The 19,825-nt window shown below is 44.1% G+C and overlaps 1 protein-coding gene across 4 annotated transcripts in view; it reads right to left on the bottom strand.

Moving 5' to 3' along the window:
- Positions 1-19,825, bottom strand: part of LOC139611373 (unconventional myosin-XVIIIb-like) — a 37,241-nt gene that overhangs the window by 5,337 nt on the left and 12,079 nt on the right. For all 4 annotated transcript variants that reach the window (XM_071466024.1, XM_071466021.1, XM_071466023.1 and 1 more), the window contains 27 exons: positions 19,471-19,641; positions 18,653-18,743; positions 18,344-18,536; positions 18,116-18,196; positions 17,129-17,249; positions 16,887-17,034; positions 15,819-16,002; positions 15,575-15,725; positions 13,769-13,878; positions 13,609-13,674; positions 13,393-13,521; positions 12,413-12,556; positions 11,585-11,674; positions 11,391-11,510; positions 11,156-11,261; positions 10,524-10,648; positions 10,278-10,432; positions 9,272-9,395; positions 7,181-7,381; positions 6,989-7,099; positions 4,695-4,799; positions 3,533-3,694; positions 3,328-3,441; positions 3,119-3,235; positions 2,906-2,989; positions 2,544-2,681; positions 2,258-2,443 (listed from right to left, as the gene is read on the bottom strand). In XM_071466024.1, the coding sequence (XP_071322125.1) occupies positions 2,258-2,443; positions 2,544-2,681; positions 2,906-2,989; positions 3,119-3,235; positions 3,328-3,441; positions 3,533-3,694; positions 4,695-4,799; positions 6,989-7,099; positions 7,181-7,381; positions 9,272-9,395; positions 10,278-10,432; positions 10,524-10,648; positions 11,156-11,261; positions 11,391-11,510; positions 11,585-11,674; positions 12,413-12,556; positions 13,393-13,521; positions 13,609-13,674; positions 13,769-13,878; positions 15,575-15,725; positions 15,819-16,002; positions 16,887-17,034; positions 17,129-17,249; positions 18,116-18,196; positions 18,344-18,536; positions 18,653-18,743; positions 19,471-19,641 (3,527 nt within the window). The remainder of the gene's footprint in view (positions 1-2,257; positions 2,444-2,543; positions 2,682-2,905; positions 2,990-3,118; positions 3,236-3,327; positions 3,442-3,532; positions 3,695-4,694; positions 4,800-6,988; positions 7,100-7,180; positions 7,382-9,271; positions 9,396-10,277; positions 10,433-10,523; positions 10,649-11,155; positions 11,262-11,390; positions 11,511-11,584; positions 11,675-12,412; positions 12,557-13,392; positions 13,522-13,608; positions 13,675-13,768; positions 13,879-15,574; positions 15,726-15,818; positions 16,003-16,886; positions 17,035-17,128; positions 17,250-18,115; positions 18,197-18,343; positions 18,537-18,652; positions 18,744-19,470; positions 19,642-19,825) is intronic.

The raw sequence follows: 19,825 nt of genomic DNA, 5'->3' as shown, positions 1-19,825 counted from the left end.
CTCAGTTCCACTGTTCATGTTCCCTGAACTCAGCAAACCCAGTAAAGTTATAAAATACCTAAATTAGTTATAAGTTCATGGTAGAGATATGAAGTTAATTATTTGTCAATAATCTGTGTGGTTCTGTCTCATCAGAGATAAATCGTTTCGTTTCCAGCTGTGTTTAATAGTGTGATGAGGTCAGCCAGCAGAGGGACGTTCGTCACGATTATTTTATAACCAAATCCTGCAAAGTCATATCTTATTAAACCATGATTATTAAACTAAATGTTACTTATTACAGAAAATGTGTGTTTCTGTGCTGAAGCCCTCCCCCCTGCTGTTAGTGCTGCTACGATCAAACTTGTGCAGTAATGAAAGTGATGTTTCCTCATGTTCCAGATAATACACCAGCTGTTGTTTTTGTTAATGAGAACAGAAGAGATGTGACTGTTCTGAAAGTCTGGTGTTCTTTCAATCATAGCCTGGAGGAAGTGTTTTTTGTGGTTTTAAGTACCAGCCTCTCTAAAACAGTGTCTCACAGCTTGCATATGAGTAATGCCTGGTGGGGTTTATATTTAGCAGGTCGGTGGTGGTGATCTGTCTGCAGGTGGCAGGGACGCCGAAGACGAGTAAAGGTGAGGGACTCTTCTGTCCCGGTGATTATCGCCATTTCTGGGCAACGAGTTGCTACTATCACTGTGTTTTTCCCCTTCATTTACACAACATGGCAAAAGTGTTACATTAAAGCGAAGACATGAAAGATGATGATGAAGGCCTGAGGAAGAAAGAACAGAAGGAAAAAACACACACGAGAAAACAGAAGCAGAAATGAGGGAGTTGCTGAGGTTATCTGCCAGATGTGTTCGGACACATCTGTGTGACTGAACGTTGATGTTTATCCAACAACCATTAACCCTCTGATACCACCTAATTGGTATAATAAACAAATAATAAACACGCAGACTGTACCAACAGCAGTGTACCTACCTTCATCACCATGGTTACTATAATAACAGTCACGTCTTGGTTAGGTTCAGGAAAAGATGGTGATTTGGGTTAAAATAAGTGCTTCCTCAACATTAGATGATCTTTGTTGCCATGGTTACATTAATAACAACGGACGTTCATGGATAATAGAAACAACATAAACTGCTACTGTCACATGGGAATCGAACACCGCTCTCCTGGGTCATATTCATCCATCCAACCCAACCTCCTCCTGACGTGGACTTTGTCGCTCTCTAAACTACGTCACCGCACTTTTCCCTTTGCTCCTGTCATCACTACTACGCCCACTAGATGTCGCCTAGCAACAGAACCTAACGATGGGTCATAGTTACCTGCTGACAGACGACCTGTCTTCACAGGACAGTTTGTGTTCAGCAGGTATAATGTTTATTGTCTTATGCTAATTAGCACTATAACTAAGTCCAGCAGAGGCTGATGGGAATGTCATTAGATTTGTAGGTTATTTGATCATAAATCAAGTTATGGACAAATTAAAATGTTACTAAATGTTAGCCTCATCGTGGCACAAGAAGAAAGTCACACGATCACCACAGTGGTTAGGACATGAGATTATTTCACTGTGAACCACAACTGTCCACCTCAGGGTGACGGCCACAGGAAAAGTCATGAGATCACCACGGTCAACAGGATTCAGCCTCTGGGGAACTTGATGCACCAGATTTCACAGCAAACCATAAAACTACATAGGTGTTATTTCAGCCTCACAACTGTGAGGTGTTCTACCGACCCATCGGCTGACAGTGACGCCTCTACAGCCAGGCCTCCAGTCAGCTGTGGTACAACTGTCATATCTGTGCGTCAACATGAAGCTGCAGCCAGGAGACCACCCCACAGTGAGCCCCTCTTCCTGGGCTGTCACCTCCAAGCTGCTGGTCTGACTCTACAGAGCTGACAGTGACACTGATAATGAAAAGAGGAAATGCCCCAAAGGAGACTCAGCTGAAAAAAAACAGTATAGAGAGAGGAGCTGCAGAAGCCAGAATTTTGGAGAATGCCTGTCATCGCTGTGAGAAGAAAAACACGTATCTCCAGATTTGGTGAGTTTTTAGGATTTTTAGGATAAACTGAGGGATTAAGTGTTGAGAAAATTCTCCTGCTTCTTGAGATAAACAAACCATTTAAAAACCCACTGGATTATCTGGAAACGTGTTACATTAAGATGAAATCAGGCCTGTTCTTACTGACTCCTGAAAAGTTTTGTGCACTTTTTTATGTGTGGTCTGACAAGATGAATGGAGTGTGTTACCAGCTCCATGCGTCTGCGGCCGCTGTCCTCCTCCCTCTGGCTCAGCTCCTCCATCTCCAGCCTCATGTCCTGCAGGCGTTGCTGGTAGTAGCGAGCGTTCTCTCTCTCCCGAGCCTCAGCCTGGGCGCTCTGCTCCAGCTCCTCTCCCAGACGAACCACGCTGTCCCTCAAACGCAACACCAGCACCTGCAGACACATCACAGGAATGAAGATGAAGAGAATAAAACTTCACACGTGTTGTGGTTGTGTGTTGAGATGAGATGGGAAAGGACTGATTAGGTCTCACCTCAAACCTCTTCACCTGCCCTCTCTGAAACTCCAGTTTATTCTCCAGGTCACACACTCGTGCCTCCTGTTTACTGACGATGCTGCGCCCCACAGTGGACGACTCCAGGAACTGCAGCCTCGACACCGCCTGCTGGAGCTGCATCAGAGAGGGGAGTGAGCCAAGAGGCAAATTATACACCCACAGATCAGTGAGTGTGACATCACTCCACCTGAAGCTTGTACTTATATTGAGCTCTGTAACAAGGAGGGTAAATGACCCAGAAATCCATAACAATCTCATACCAGCCAGCCTCAATAGCACATTTGGTTTATAACCCTCTTAGAGCTGCATCTATTCTCTGACTGTGGAACAAAGATTACCTCTTCCTGGAGAGAGTGCCTCTGTTTCTTCACCTCCTCCAGTTCAGCCTGCAGCTCTCTGATCTGAGAGATGTCACTGGAGGACTGGACGAGAGAGAGAGAGAGAGAGAGAGAGAGAGAGAGAGAGAGAGAGAGGGGGGTTTGCTTTCAGGATGAGCGAGTGATTAACTGAGGGAGAAAGACAAAAACAGCAAACCAGGTACAAAGCATCACCTGCGCGATGAGCGCTTTGTGCTTCTTCATGAGCTCGTTGAGGTCTTCCTGGTCCTCCTCCAGCCTCTTCAGCAGGTCCACCTTCTCGTGCTGCAGCAGGGCAAGCTGCTCGTCCACCTGGACAGACGAAGACAGGACAAGGTAAGGTGTCTTCGTGTCTTCATGCTTTTCCTTTCATTTGTCACCTGTCTGTAAAAAACCACTCTCACCACACTCTTCTGTTTGCAGATGTTTTCCAGTTCGATCTGCGTGTTCTCCAGCTCCTGGGAGAGAGTGGTCTGGACGCTCTCGGCCTCCAGACGCCTCGCCTCGCTCTCCTCAAGCTTATTGGACACAGAGAGAGAGGGAGTGTGTGAATGTTTGTCAAACAGAGCAGAAGGCGACACTGCAGAGTGCAGAACAAGCTGGTTGTACCTGATAGTGCAGGCGCTCTATCTGCTCTTTGCTGCCGTTGGGCACGTTCTGTCCTGAGCTGTCGACGGTGGCGAGGAGCAGCTGGGTGTCGGCCAGCAGGGCGTGCGTCCTCTTCAGGTCTCTCCTCAGCTTCTTCTCCACGTCGAAGTCTCTGTGTCCCACCTGCAAGATGAGACAGCTTCGACTAATCCGGCCATAACAGAGAAACTAGAATTCCCGCCTCACAGTTAATTGCCAACCAGTCAAAGTGCAGGAAACATGGTCACAGTCTCCCCTTCTGTTCCTAAGTTGCAGCGTTAAATATGGTAAATTGATTTCTATAGCACTTTCCTACGGTGGCCCTGAGAACTTAAGAAAACACATGCAAATAAACAAAATACAAACAAATTCAGAAAACATTCATCAGTTTGACAACACATGAGCTGCAAATAATCACAAGATGTTTTCTCAATTTGTTTATTTGCGTGTGTTTTCTTAAGTTACAGTGTGTTGAGCTCTCAGTGCCACCATAGTTCTCTGGTCACAGTCAACCATTCACACCACACACAGCATCAGGGGCAGTTCAGGGTTCAGTATCTTGCATGCTGACGTGGACCGGTGGAGTCGGGGATCAAACCTCTGACCTTCTGATTAGCAGATGACCTGCTCTACCTCCTGAGCCACAGTCGCCTCAGAAGTGCTTTCACAGAACATTATGATGTCACAGTGAAGTTAACCTTTGACTGTTTGGATATGAAATGTCATCACTTCATCATTTTATCCTCTTAGACTTTTGTGTTAAACTGTGTCCTGGATTGTGGTCACAGTGAGAATAAATCACATTCTTCACTCCAAAGACTTGAACTCTGGCTATTTGCCAGCTTGGCCACAGACCAGGTCCACTTATCATCAGTGCAATTACATCCTCGCAGTGACAGAGAGGGAACGCTAAATTAGCCGTCGCCTCTTTGCAGCATATGCTTGCTTTGTGGTGCCTGTTATGTAGGAGTGACATATTCATCAGCTCGAGAACATTAACCCACAGTAACAATGATGGACGATGTGCTGCAGTTGTCTGGACACTCACATTCACACACACACAAAAGCATAAAGTGTATCTGATACAGTTTGCAGAGAAAAGTGTGTGTGTGTGTGTGTGTGTGTGTGTGTGGGTGTTGTGTACCTGGTCACACAGAGTTGCAATGAGTCCTTCCAAGTCGTGCTTCTCATGAATCACCATCTGTTTCTCCTCGTACTCCTGCTCCAACTGCATCTCCAACTGCCTCAGCTACACACGCCAAAAAAAAAAAAAGAAGATAAATGAGCATCTGGATGAGTTTTTATTGTCCCTGACAGGAAGTTTCCCTGCAGCACGGTGCGTAATGACAGGCATAAAAACATCATCATCTGCGAGAGAGTATAAACACAAACAGCACAAAATAATAAGCATCCTGTGTTGAATAAATCAGCCAGAGTTTGGTGATTTAAAGCGTCTGCCGGAGGGAGGAATCTGAACCTCTTCATCGTGGAGAAGAAGAGGACGCTCCACTATGAGTCCAGCTTTCATTGCAACCTGCAGGTCAAACACAGTGTCAGCTGCTTCAGCTTCAGGTGGCTTTCCACATGGCTGAACCATATTCTGCTCTTTGCCACGACAAGAGACTCTAAAGCTGGGATGGGCTCTGGGCTGCATCAGGTTCTAAGTTGGTAAAACACCTGGATTTGTTCCACAGCCAAAAAAATCCCTCGGTCAGTCTTTCATCACTGTCTCTGACTGAAAATGTCAAACCGCATTAACCTAATGGTTCCACGGTGTGGGTCAGACAAAACAAGGTATTTGAAGACGTCACCTTCATCTGTTCTTCTCTTTTCTGACCTTTTATCGACCAAAGAATAAAGAACTCAGTGTAGATTAAGATTAATCTGCATTTTAACTCTGCTGCAGCTGCTGCCATCACTTCCTGCTGCTGTTAGAGCTGATTTCATGAGCCACCTCCACCCCTGCATCCACCTTCAGGCCATGAGCCTAAGTCTTGTGGTGAGCTGGGGGGACGGGTCAGCACCAGAACACCACATATCAACTGTGTGCACAGTCACACAGTAATGCTGTAATACTGAGCGTCACTGAAGCTAAATCACTGATCTGACTGTGTGATGATGAGAAAACCTGCAGGACTGTTTGTGCCTGTGCACTGATGTCTCTGCAGAGACACAATGTAAGTGCTGTGAGGTTGCATAACATTATGAAATTATAAGTGACAAGTGGATCATTCAGTGACAAGATCAGCTTCTCAAGAAAGAGCCATCAGCACGAAACATCCCAACACTGCTCTGTCACATAAAGTCCGGAGCTGGAAGAAACTTCATCTCGACTCAACATGATTATACTTGTGTAAAAGTACACGTTTGTGAAATATTACAGGTTTTTAAGGCTTTCCTCAATACAGACTGTTTGAACTCGTGTCCTTGAGAATTCAAACTTCAGTTGTGGCATTTTGAGTTCATACTGTCCAATAACAACATGAACCTTATATTTTCCCTTAACAAACCTCAGGTCTTTCTGAGAGTGAACATGGACACTGACTGGTCTCAGCATTGATGCAGCAGTTGTAACCTGCAGTGGTCACAGAAGTTACAGAAAGTCTAATCTCATATTTTACAATTCAGTGTAAATCAGAAGAGGGTCTGAGCCTCTCTTCTGATTGGCTGACTGTTTTCTGAGAGATCCAATAAAAATATAGCAGATTTCACAAAGTTCCAGAAGTCCTGATGGCTGGTTTTAAGGCTCAGTTTCTGAATACAGGCTGTGTGCATTTCTCTGTGGACTGAGGCTTTGATACTTTCACAGTATTAATATAGAACCTAGACCTGCTTTAGAATCACAAACACATGGACATCCACCTTGTTATATGGGACCTTTCAGTACATTTAACTGACACTGTAGGTATTAATGGTCTCGAAGTATCAAAAGTAAGAGTTTTCATTTTGCAGCAGAGTGGCCCCTGTCTGTGCTATGTAATGATTTATTATTAATAATGAATGACTATATAAGCAGCATGTTAATGTTTTAGCTGGTGTATGAAACTCTTTATATACTGTTGAGTATTTTAATCCATAATAGAACATCATAATTTATAACTTGAGCTGTTAAAGAAATGCAGTAGAACTAGAAGAATAAAGTGGCATAATATTGAAATATTATACAATGGTGAACTAAAAGTACCTTAATATTATTCTATAGTCCAGCACTGGAGTAACCACTGTCTGATGCAAAATGCATGCTGGGATATAGTCTTCCCCAAGTTGACATGGACATATCAGCTCCAAAAGCTTTCTCGATTAAACAAGATCACTTCCAGACATTTGCTCTGCACTTGGTTTTGCAGACCTTCTGTTGTGACAGTGGTGGTAACCTGTGTGTGGTCAGTTAAGAATGATTACTGTGGTCACGAAATAATTGGATTGTGTTAAACCCACCCGTCTCTGAGAGGACTTGTGCACATCCTCCAACTCCTCTTCTTTATCCTCCAACTCTTTCTGATGGATCTGCTTCATCCGCTCCATCTCCATCTCAAACCTCATGTGGATCTGAGAGGAGAGGAGAGAAACGAGGTGAGAGGGCGGCAGTGAGTGAATCTATCTGACTGAGTCTGTGTGCACTGGGAGCACCTGTTGTTGCTGCTGTATGTTGGCAGTGAGCTTGGTGATTTCCTCCGCCCTCTCGCCGGCCTGGCTCTCCAGCAGGCGAAGCTGTTTCTTGAGGTCGGGCAGGGAATCCGACGCCAGATCGACAGGCAGGCTGAGGTCACGGATCTGAGCGCACAACTCCTCCTTCTGCTTCTGCAGACGACCCACCTCTGACTGGCTCTCCTGTGCACACCCACACACACATATTGGATGTGTTAATGGTAGCCAAACATTGTGTTCCTCCTCCAGCTCCGAGCTTCTCTTCGCCTCTGGAGCTGGTGCAGGTTAAGCTGCCTGATCCTGCTCAAGGAAACTTTGGCAGGTTTGGCCACATGGGAGACGAAACACAGACACAAAAACACAGACAAGAAAACAGCAGAATTTCTGGTGTAAAAAAGCAGGAAACAACCTGCCTGTCCTAAACTGGATGACAAATACTGTCATAGTGTCATAAAAGATAATTTCATACAAATTAGGTTTGTTATTTATTCATTAAAATGAGCACTAATTAGTTTTACTTCCTTTGTCCTTTGACTTTTTTTTTAACTTTTCTTCAAACTCTGCACAGGAGAGATTTGGGAGTGAAGGTAATAACTTTGCCTGAGGCTGCGTAGACTCAGAACCTGCAGGTGGATGCAGGGGTGGAGGTGGCTCGTGAAATGTTATATGATGCCATTTGCCTTTTTCCAACAGCAGCAGAAGCAATGGGGCTATTTTTATTAACACCGAGTCAAACGACTAATTATAATCTGAAAAGGGTCCTTGAGGCTCTACAGAGCCTTTTAGCCTCTTTTAGCTGCTGTTTGTGCCTCATGTATATTAGCAAACACCTGAGTCACAGTGGTAGCCATTTAATTCTCAGGAAGATAATCACCCGGTCATCTTTGCTCTCTGCAATTTTATTTGAGTGTCTGAATTCTTTGAAGCAAAAAGAAGATGATTGGTAAGTGTCCAAAATCTCAGTGTGCTGCTCACTACTGAGTCTGAAGCAGTGAATGAGTGAATAAAGGTGATTTCAGACTCGACCCCTGGAAGAAAACAGATTTTCAGTGGAGCTGAAAATCTGTTTTCTTTTTTTTTACTGAGCTGCAAACAGAATATCTTTATATATTTGAGGATTATGGAAAAACACTCACAACAGCTGTTAAGTGTTTGCTGTGTTTTCTTACATATGAATTCAATTTTTCATTTGTACAAGGACAAATGTGTCATCTCCTCTTTCAAAGGTAACATGGTCGTCATCATCTATTTTAACACGTCTTCAAGATTCAGTTGAAAAAACATCTCAGCATTTATAAAGACAAATAATTTTCATTTTTCATTTCATTGTCTTCATCCTTTTCTCTTGTCTTTGTCTTTGAATTTGTTCTTTATGTTTCTTTTGTTTGCACTTGTTCATATTTGTTTCATCTTACTTGATGTTTATCATTTCATTATTGGGGAGTTTATATGAGCCTCTTACATTTCCATTTAGTTTTTGTCTCTGTGTCTTTCACTGTGCGTCACCTTCAGTGGTATAAATAAATGAACCACACAGTAAATCTCCATGACGACGGCAGGGCGTCTGCTCGTTTATCCTCTGGCCTGTAGCACGTCACATGAACCTTTAGTGAAGCCATGAGCTTCGTGAACATTGTGGATCAGTCATTTGGCTGCACACACTTATTTTAACGTGTCTGTCTTTGACTCATAAATCCATGAAGAAATCTGCATCATGTACCTGCAGTGACACCAGCTCACGAATCAGATGTGACAACTATAATTTCCACAATAGATTTTTTTGCTCTTTTCCAGGTTAAAGTGATGAACGATGGTCATCGACATTTTAGCTTAAAACACAGTTTTATCACCAGTGTCAGCGTCAGCTGTTTCCTGCAGATCACATCCAAACACACCAGCAACTCAACAGTGTGAAGAGCCTGTAATCTTATTCTCATTATTCATCAAACCAAACCTACAGTCTGTGACACTGACAGATGAGGCGTCACACGGTCCGAGCTGTTTCCAACTAACACTTCCTGTGTGGTTTTGTGTAAAGGAGCCGACAGAGCATCAAGATAAACACAAACACACCTGGAGGTCGCGGCGCAGTTTGTATATCTCAGCCCCCAGAGCTGCGTTCTCCTGAAAGGCTTTGTCCTTTTGCTCTCGCTCATTGTCGGCTTCCTCCAGAGCCTGAGTCAACTCATTGTCAAACCTGAATACACACAAGGATACACACAAGCAGAAGGAGCAGGCAGATGCTTTAGCTGAAATACTGCATGTAGAATAGAACAAACACTGCAGAACTGGTTTATTCAAGAGTTAACATGGTTCCTCTGAGATCAGATTAATTAGATTATTTTTCACTCATGTAAAGTTTCAAATAACAAAAGATACACAGTCATACTGCAGTGGTGGAAGAAATTCTCAGATCATTAACTCAACTAAAAGTAGCAGCAAAAAAAGTGAAAGTGAAGTCTTGCATTTAAAATTTTACTTTTTTTTATCTCATCAAACAGTCTCATTGAGATTAAAAACTCTTTTTCAAGAAAAACCTGAGAACAAAAAGCAGTGATGAGACAAAATCAACAACAGAGACAAAACAAGAAGCTTAGAACTAAAAAAAATATTTACAATAGTCATAAAATACATCAAATAATGTGAGCATGGAAGTACTAACAGCAAAAACTTCTTATTGTGAAGCAGATCTCAGTGGTATATTATATATTATTTCATTATATTATTATTATTATTCCTGATGTATTAACCTATAAGAAGCATATTAATGTTGTTTCTGGTTATAAACTGATGGGAAATTTTACAGCATCATAATTTTATTTTTTACAGTTACCAGACAACTGAACTCTGGTGAAGTATTTCTGTTCTTACACTGACAGACTGCAGTAGCAGCAGTAACACCAACACAAAGGAAACTGCAAAGCTCCAAAAGACAAGAAATAAAGCACACCATTTTCTGTCCAGTTCAATTTCATATCAGTTTGTGCTTCCAGATCATTTTTGATGAGACTCAGTTTTGCCCATAAACCATCAGAACACCGCGTCTGTTCTCAGACGGGAGGAACATGTGGACACAAACCTTCTCTGTTTGCGGTCCAGCTCATGCATGCGGCTCTGCAGGCTGTCAGTGAGGACTCGGGCGTCCTGAAGGTCAGAGGTCACACGACGACAGTGACGTTTCAGTTCTGTCACCATCCTCCTGGACTGTTCCAGCTGGGCCTGCAGCGCCGCCACCTACACACACACACACACACACAGTATTGTTATCTTCAGACATTTAATCTCCCATCCGCGCTGCCCTGCACGTCAGCGTGTCCTGTCTCACCTTGGTATCGAGCTGTTGTCGCGTCTGTCTCTCTGTCTCCAGTTTTTCCTCCGTCTGCTTCAGTCGTCTGCGGACAAACTCAACCTCTGTCTGGCAGCACTCCAGCTGCATGGCCAGCTCACTTTCTGTGGGGAGTGACGGAGGTGACTTTGTCAGGGGTGATGGTCAGGGTCACTTCAGTCTAGTGACATGTGTCTGTCTCTTTTTTAGCTTGAGACCAGTGGGAGCCTCAGGGGCCCAGGACGAACCTTTTTTATTTACTGGAACTAAACTGGTCTGTTTCTCCTGAAGATGTAGCTGCTGTAATGATGCCGACTGCTTCTTATCATTAAGTCCAGTGTGGGTCTGTCACTTCCTGCTTGTTAACAATCTTTATGCAAATAAGCAACCCACCACTTCCTCCAACAGTTTGTGACTTTTGTTGAGCCTACTCTCACAGGTGGTCATGCACCGAAGTCTCAGCTCCACACACGCCCCACCTCTTTGACCATTTTTAGACTAACCAGGAGTTAGGGGTGGAGTCAGGCGCTGCCAAGGCGGTGACGGCGGAGCAGCTTACCCTGAGCTTCAGAAACCTGTGGGTGACGTCACAGAGGCTACGTCCGTCTTTATTTACAGTCTGTGGTCTTTACCTGTCCCTGCTCCTCTCTGACTCTCAGCCATCTGAGCTTTCTGTTTCTCCTCCTCCAGCTGCTTCTCCAGTGTTTCCATGGCAACTTTACACTGGTCTAGACGAGCCTGATGTTTGAAGAGAGGAGATGTTTGCAACAGTATCAAACAAGGCAGTGTGACAAACCGCCGCCTCCAGGAGGTGAAGTGAGAGGTGTCGTCACTTTAGTAATAGATTACTTTGTTCAGTCTGTGTACCTGCAGGTCTTTGTTGTCCCTGCTGAGTCGAAGTCTCTCTGCCCTCTCCACATCCAGAGCCTGTCCCACCGCATCGCCACGGAAACGCTCGTCGCTTAGCTCAGATGTCACAGCTGTAACCTGCACACGGGGATCACAGCATGAACAATGTGTGTGTGTGTGTGTGTGTGTTGTGTATTTGCTGCAGCACAAACCTTAGTCTCCAGGCTGTCGGCAGTCTGCCTCAGCTCGTTCCTCTCCTTCTCTGATTTCTCCAGGCGTCGTCTCAGAGCTGAAACCTCGTCCTGACAGAAAAGAGGAAGAGCAGCCGACATGTCTTTGAAATCACGTCTCACAACATTTGTGTTCTGAGCCGTTTGCTGCCATTGTTTCCCATCTCATCTTTGACTGTGATGAGAGTCCACCTGTTGCTCACAGACCTGGCAGAGGACGCGGACGCTGCAAAGCTGACTGAACTCCCATCGCTCCACTAATCAGACGCCTGTTTGCCTCCTCGTGTCGTGTTCTGTTCAGTGTTTATCACCTGCAGCTCACTCAGCCTGAGTCTAACACACTTTGCACTCTTCAAAAGTCTGTTAGAAAACAGTTCAGCTGTCAAACACAATATCAGACACTGCTCAGGCTGCGTTATACATGATGACAGCCGGCACTTAGATCTCAGACGACATTACAAATAGGTGGAGTGTGTAGAACATCATAAGGACACTTAGTATTTTAAACTGTTAAATAAGCTGCACTTGTTTGTTGTCTCCTCTGTGTTTTTCAATTGTCTGACTATGTGTGACACTTTTACACAACATATCAATAAAGTTATTTTGAATGTGAGTTTTGAGTTTTACACCTGAGTTTCAGAACGAGCTGTTTCCAGTTTTTATGCTTCAAAAAACTAAGTGGAGTCTTGCCAAGTAAGAGAATGAGTGTGTTTCTTTTAACTGAGACTTATTGTGTGTGTGTATGTGTGCATGTATGTGTGTATGTGTGTGTGTGTGTGTGTGTTAAGTCCCTGATTTGTGTGTGGGTACCTCTTTGGCTCTGAGCCTCTCGTTGTCCATGTTGACGTCGAGCAGAGGACGAACTCGGCAGAAAAGTTTCCACCAGCTCCACTTGGCCACGACCCTCAGAGCCCGCAGGTTCCTCTGCAGACAGCTGACCGCCATCTGCTGCACCTGCACACACACACACACACACACACACACACACACACACACACACACAGAGTTGTATCTGGGTTAAAACAGTTGAACTCACTCCTCTGCTGTGATGGCTGTGTCATATTCTTGGTTCTGGATTAATGAAGATGAAATATAACAGCCAGCACTGTGAGGACTTTAAAGGGCTTTAAAATGAAATATTACCTGCATACATTTTTAATTATCATAATTTTTTCCTGTGAACACACTGAGGCACCAAATCTGGCCTCCTGCTTCAAAATAAAAATAGTCTGAAATAGAAACAGGTTTAATCTTCAAAGTGACAACATGAAAAAAAACCATTATAGTTGACATCGTTGGAGATCACCAAAACTTTTCACTGCCTTCAGATGTGTTTCAAAGCTGCTATAATCACTTCTAAGAAACATAACACAAATGATCATTTAATATAGTTTTTAATTCTATATTTTCTAATCCAACCAAAAACATTTATTCATAGACCCTTTATAGACATATTTTTTCAAATTTTTTTAATTAGTTAGTTGACTGATCAATTAGTCAGGCAGAACATTTTTAGGCAACTATTTTGATAATCAGTTAATTCTTTCAATCATTTTTCATGAATAAATATGAGGCATTCAGGGAACATCTGTAAATTGTAGCTTCAACCAACACTCATCTAGTCTGCATGTAAGGTGGAGGGGTGGGTGGTCTTCTTTGCCTGGAGCCACCTGGAGTCTAAAGTTGCTGCTGTCCACAGATAACAACAAACCCAACAGCGTTTCTTCACTGTGCAGATGAGAACTTGACCGTCATCGCTACAGCTGATAAACTATCACAGCGACACTGACCTTGAGTTTGCGGTACTTCTGACGGGCCAGGTGTCCCATGCAGGCAGCCTGCAGGTAGACCAACCAGCCGGTGACCTGCTGGTCCCTCTGCTGCTCCAGGTAGCGCAGCACACCTCGCTTCATAAACACCTGAGACAGCAGGAAGAAGATCCCTGAGTCACATCAGCTGGATTCATGCTCTGCTGTTTGATTAGGGGAGTTCAAACACGCTCTCACCCTGCTGGCGCCCACGACAATGCTCTTTTTGTCCAGATCCAACTCAGCCAGCAACTCCTCCACCGCCTGAGACACAGAGAGGAAAACAACGTATTGATTCTGAAGCTGAGGATCACACACGAGGTGTTTGTGTGAGAGCTGCTGCGATGTGACGTCTGACCTTTCTCTCATCGTGGCTGACAAACATGGAGGCGTAGCGCTTCATAATTGGAGGAGACAATGCCTGGAAGTGACACCTGAAGTCGCTCAGAGTCATGTGCTCTGGATAACCTGGGACAGGGGAAGACAGCCAGAGTTTAGACCCAGATGTTAACTAAATGCACGTCTACATCTGGAAAATGACACATTTTATTATCACATAATTATCATGTGGCTACAGGTTCACTTTACCCTGAGATAATGATCATGACTTCCTCATCAACTCTGTTTGTTTCTGCCATGAATTATTAAAGCAGAAACTATTATGATAATACTGGTAAAATGTACATTGACTGACTTACACTGCTGTGATTACAGCATTAACATTACAACAGACCAGATGTTGGCAAGAACACAACCTGGATAGCTTCATAAATCAGCAGCCACATATAAATATAACACACAAACAGCATTTATTTCTTTCCAAATGTGTTTGAAATAAGTTTCTTGTTGAGCTGGATCCAGAGCTGGTCCCAGATCAGCTCTACTGCTGTAACTTTAATCCCGTAATCTATTAAATTCAGGCCGTGGTTCATTGGAAACAACTTGTGCCGAGGCTCCTGTTCACTCAGCTTCACTGTGCCAGTCCAGATAAAAATAGGCAGAATTCATAAAGAAAAGTGGAGCGTGGACGTAAACAGCTAAATCTGCTCAGCTGGAGGGAAACCTCACCCAGAGGTAGAGAGTGGGCGGCCTGAGCTTAACTCTGCTCCTCAGGTAAGAGAGTTTCAGTTTAATTTATCCACATACAGAGATCTTATGAATATTTGAAGGACAAATTACCACAAGTTTTGTCCACAAGTCTGTTCCCAGTAAACTTTTCATTTATTTCAAAACTCCATATTCAGCATTTTTCAGCAGCATATTAATCAATTATAGCACAATAAAATACAGTTGTTATTAGATATAAGGGCATTTTAAGTGTTTGTCAATGTATTTGTCAAAACCTACAACAATCATATGAAACTTAGAATATATAACAGTTGTAATCTTCATGTTTTATATAAATACTGAATATACATTCATTTAATTTACATTATATTACATATTATATTACATTCATTACGATTTGTTATAACTTCATTTATTTAATTGTATTATTATTATTATTATTATTATTATTATTATTATTATTATTATTATTATTATTATGTGTCTTCCTGAGATTCAAACTATTTTTTAAACTCACAGCTGCAAATTGTTTGTAGATGTGTAAGATTTAGTTCATGTGTTCAATCATATAACAGTCAACTGCAACTTATTTATTTATTTTCTTTGTCTTGCCAAAAGTTAAAAAAAAAAAATTATTTGCCTCTCGATTGTTGTTTTCACAGATAAAAAACCCTCAGAAACTTAGAAAATGATTCTGGCAAAGAAACCTGCCTTTCAGGGCTTCTGCAATAACATCTGCAGAATCATCACAGTTTTTACAGTGAAACACTCACATTTAAAAGATAACACAACGTTGTACTTAACAGCCAAAACCTTAAGTGTATCCACATATCTCTGTCCAACATCAAAATAAAACTGTCTTAACTCCACAGAGAGAGAATAAAGGCTGCATGAAAGATAAGACTGATGTCATTAAGGTGATAAGCTGCATTAAATCCAGAGCACGAGTGATTCATTTAAGAGCATGAATTATTAAATGATGCAGTATTTTCTGACACCTCTGGGACTCCGTACATTATAGCGCGCTGTAAACCTTGCACTGATTGTCTGTGCACTGCTGAGGAATGCTAAGTAACGGCAGTGTGAACGTGCTGACCTGTGCGGTAGAGCTGCAGGGCCGACAGGATCTGCGTGGAGTGCAGCTGGACTCTCAGAGCCGGGACGTCAAAACTTCCACTGTCGGCCTTGGAGCTTACACACTGCAGGAACACGGGCCGGGCTCGACGAATCAGGTTCACCAGAGCGTCCTGCAGGGTGGGGACAGTGAGAGAGAGAGAGACTGACTCCAGTGATGCTCTGGAAACAGTCTCAGGTGATAGTGCAGGAACAGGTGCACTCACTGCCTGCAGCTTCACTGAAATACACTGGGAGTGTCTGCGTATGGCGGCCATCCCCCCGCTGAAGGTTTTCCTAATGGTGCCGTTCCTCTGCAGAGAGCGCTGGCTGCCGCCCTCCAGACCCCCCAGACCTCGACACAGAGGGGGCAGAGAGATTCTGGGGGTAAACATGGCCTTCACCACCCCTCTGAGGAAAAGACGCAGTAATCAGATTATCTCACTGCACTCACTAATACAAGTCTTAAATACTATAAAGATGAACTAATAACATGTCCCACCACATAACTGACATTCATTTATTTTGATGTATTTATCAGCGAACTACTGCAGCTGCAACTGAGAGTGAGTCACAAATTGAATCTTAACCTGTTTTAATTCAGTGTTTATGTTGACTGAGGTTTGGAACAAAGAGGAAGAAGTTTACAGACTCATGCACACATTCAGATACCTGAGGAGCCTACACACATACAGACTGAGGTACAATCTCACAACACTCCACACACTTTGTAAGTAATACTGCTACAATAACACCCCCGTAGGAAATCATTATCTCAAGTGTCTATCACAAATAAATGTCCCTGAATGCGCTTTTTCAATTATGAAACAAACTCCTAGTACAGAACATGAATTTTTAAAGCTCCACAGTCTAAAGGTAGATGTCCATGTGTTTGTGATTATAAAGCAGGTCTAGGTTCTATATTAATACTGTGAAAGTATCAAAGCCTCAGTCCACAGAGAAATGCACACAGCCTGTATTCAGAAACTGAGCCTTAAAACCAGCCGTCAGGACTTCTGGAACTTTGTGATGTCACAACAAAGCAGTCACTGCCCCCAAGCCCCGCCCACCTGGACCCACCATCTAACCTTGCAGGATATGGTTTCTCTGAGTGTTTACCTGAAATCTGCTATATTTTTATTGGATGACTCAGGGAACAGTCAGCCAATCAGAAGAGAGGCTCATGACCTTCCGGTTGAAATGTAAATCTTTCTATCTACTATCTACAGGAGCCAACTATAAGATGTTGACTCAGACGTGGCGTCGCTGCCTCCTGAGCCTTCACACACACTCACACGCTGGAGTTCTGGAGCAGACAGATGGCGTTGTTGACTGACGGGTTGTTGTGGATCAGACCGAGCCATCCAGTCAGGTCGTAGCGGATCGGGTCGCAGCCCATCAGGTGGTTCACCTCACACTGCAGAGGCTGCTCGCACTGACGCACTGCAGGGACACACACACTGTGTTTAATAGAGCTCACACACACACACACACACACACACACACACTGTGTTTGTGTGTGTCTCTAGTTTTTTACCAGTGTTGCTGTAATACTGGCAGACTCTCCCCAGGGCGCTGTCCTCACTGGCGGCTGGTGTCACCATCTCCTCATCCAGAACCCACAACAGACCTCTAGGGTCTCCATCTGCTGCCCGGACCTTACACACACACACACACACAGATTACCACAAACGAGAAACCTGAGCTGTCACTGTTTCAAGCATAAATTGAGCTAAAGCTTTGAGAACTTCTGGCTTTGTCAAATGTTGGATGAGGTAGAAAGAAAAAAATAAATAAATATTGTCACATTTTCATGTTCAAGGCTGGAGCAGACTTCATGTAGCCTGAAAGGCAGAACTCACTCCTGCTGGTAAAGCTTCCAGCAGCTCAGATGAACATATCAGCATTTTTATAAACTCTGTTTTTTTGTGGCTGGAAAGTGAGATGACTCTGTTCAACCTGACACTTTAAAAGTGGAGGGTTTGGACAAAAATAGGATTTTGAAAAGTGAAGTCGAACATCAACCAACACCCACCCCCACCCACCCCGACAGCCCAATCCCCTGTGGAAACTATTCCCTCGCTTGGCATGACCTGCAGTGATTGCAGGATTTAGCCCTGCTTTCCCTTCAGGGCTCATTAATGGTGCTCAAGCAATTTAGCTCCCAAAACACTGGATCCTACACTTAACAAACTGCAACTCCAACAAAATGCAAAGTAACCTTTCACCACTGTCTGTTGAAAAATCTGTAACCATGAGGGTGATTTTCTCAGACTTGACAAAACTGATTACACAACTGTTTTGACAGGCTGAGTGTTGCTCCTGATGACGAGCATAAAATGAGTGAAATGCCCCTTTAAGAAATCTGAGAGTTAAGTCAAGTCAGATTTATTGATATCGTCCAATATCACAAATCGAAATACAAAATAAACGTCTGTCGAGTCAGAAATCCTGTTGAGATCATGTGACTGCAGTTCTCACCTCCAGGTCCATGTTTTCTGTGGAGTGGGGGTTAGTTGTGTACCTGTGGAGGCGGCTGGTCGATGGCAGACACCACCTCAGCCGGGCTGCTCTCTGGACACTCAAACTCCACTGGGATCTTCTCCTGTAACAGACAACAAACATGTGCCGCTGTGATGTTGTGTCATTACTCATCAAAATGTGTGAACGATCAGTGGAAATGATGGGAACAAAAACAAAACAAACATCTTAACTTTAAATATTCCTGTGAGATCGGAGTCTCCGTCGTTACCTGAGTGTATCTCTCCAGAGTGTGTGTGAAGGTGTGTGTGTGGTAGTGCTCCAGCAGCCTCTCCTGCAGGTAGTTGTGGCAGAGCTCGGACCAGCCGGCCGCTCGCTCCTCCGCCGAGTGTCTCGGGTTCCTGAGGCCCGGCGTGTCCACCACCATCACCGAGGCTAACGTCAGCTGCTGACCGCTCAGAGCCCTGCCCGCAAAACACAACCCGCTGTAAATATACCATCTGGGTACGTTTCATATCTGTGCTCTTATGTGGCATCAGGTTTTCAAAATGTGTAATCAGACTGAGACGCCTCCGTATACCTGTTGATGAGTGAGACTATGGTGGTGAAGAGTTCCTCGTAGAGTCCCGCAGCCATTCCATCGACACACTGAGCAGCCGTCAACCTGGGACCTGCAGAGACCACAGACCAAGGACTGAAGATGTGGTTTCATCAGGTCCTTTAAACTCACAGTGTCTTCTGTCTCTAGGGGCCCCTCAATCAAAACAGTGGGTGACGTCACAAAACAGCGTGGGATCATGGGAGTTGTTGTCATCAGCTTGTTGTAAGTGGTTCAGGAGGTTTTTACCTGGAGCTGATGATGATCCACCAAGGTCTCCCCCTCCCCACAAGAAATAAACCAGATGATTATAACCAGTAAAAAGACTGAATTATTCCATATTATAACCCTAATGAATATGATGACGTTTGTTATGGTAATCTTAATCTGAACTGGTTGGTCTGGCTGTTAACACTGACGCAGAGTGAAACTTCTTGACGCCTCTTTATTAGATTGTCATGGTCCCTGGCAGGTGAATCCTGACGACTCTGATCCTCTGCTTTTTCATTTTCAGCCCATTGACCTGCTCAGACATTCAGTTTGTTTAGGAACTACACAAGTCGGCCAGAGCTTAGGTTCTGGAGTCCAGTATTTTTAGAATTAGCATATTTCAATTAAATCCATTTTAGGCCAACTGAAAAAATGAATAAATAAATAAAGCATTTCACCTCAGTAGTAGCCCACAGAGTCACCTCCGGCCTCTGAAGGACTCCCTCAACCTCAGGTCTACCCTGGTTATTCCTCCCACCAGTACTGAGTGTTTGCTTGTGTGTGTGTGTGTGTGTGTGAGTGTGTCTCACCCTCCTCTGACTCGGCAGCAGGGTTCCTCTCTCTGCTGCCTCCGGTGGCTCTCTGCAGCAGCTGGCGGAGGTGGTGTTTGAACACAGCGGTGTGCAGCTCCTCTCCCTCACAGCCCAGCACACCGCTGGACGCCTGGGCGCTGTCGAAGTTCACAAACTGCCTCCTGCCCACTGCACAGAGGAAGGGAGAGCAGAGTCTGCTGAGGGGGGATCAGTGCAGGCCTGAGGGCTGGTTCAGGGAAAACTGTGTCGCAAATAAGTCGGAGAATCCCCTTGATTTTATTCATTTTATTATGTCTAATGTTCTGACTAAACTGCTGATGCACTTTGGTGTGAAGCCCTCGCAACTTGTCGT

Source organism: Trachinotus anak, unplaced genomic scaffold (genome assembly GCF_046630095.1).
Source record: "Trachinotus anak isolate AG129_WGS33_773 ecotype Australia unplaced genomic scaffold, CSIRO_AGI_Tana_v1 ptg000028l, whole genome shotgun sequence".
NCBI lineage: Eukaryota > Metazoa > Chordata > Actinopteri > Carangiformes > Carangidae > Trachinotus > Trachinotus anak.
The sequence above is the reverse complement of the archived record's forward strand: the minus strand, read 5'-3'. Positions and strand labels throughout refer to the sequence as shown.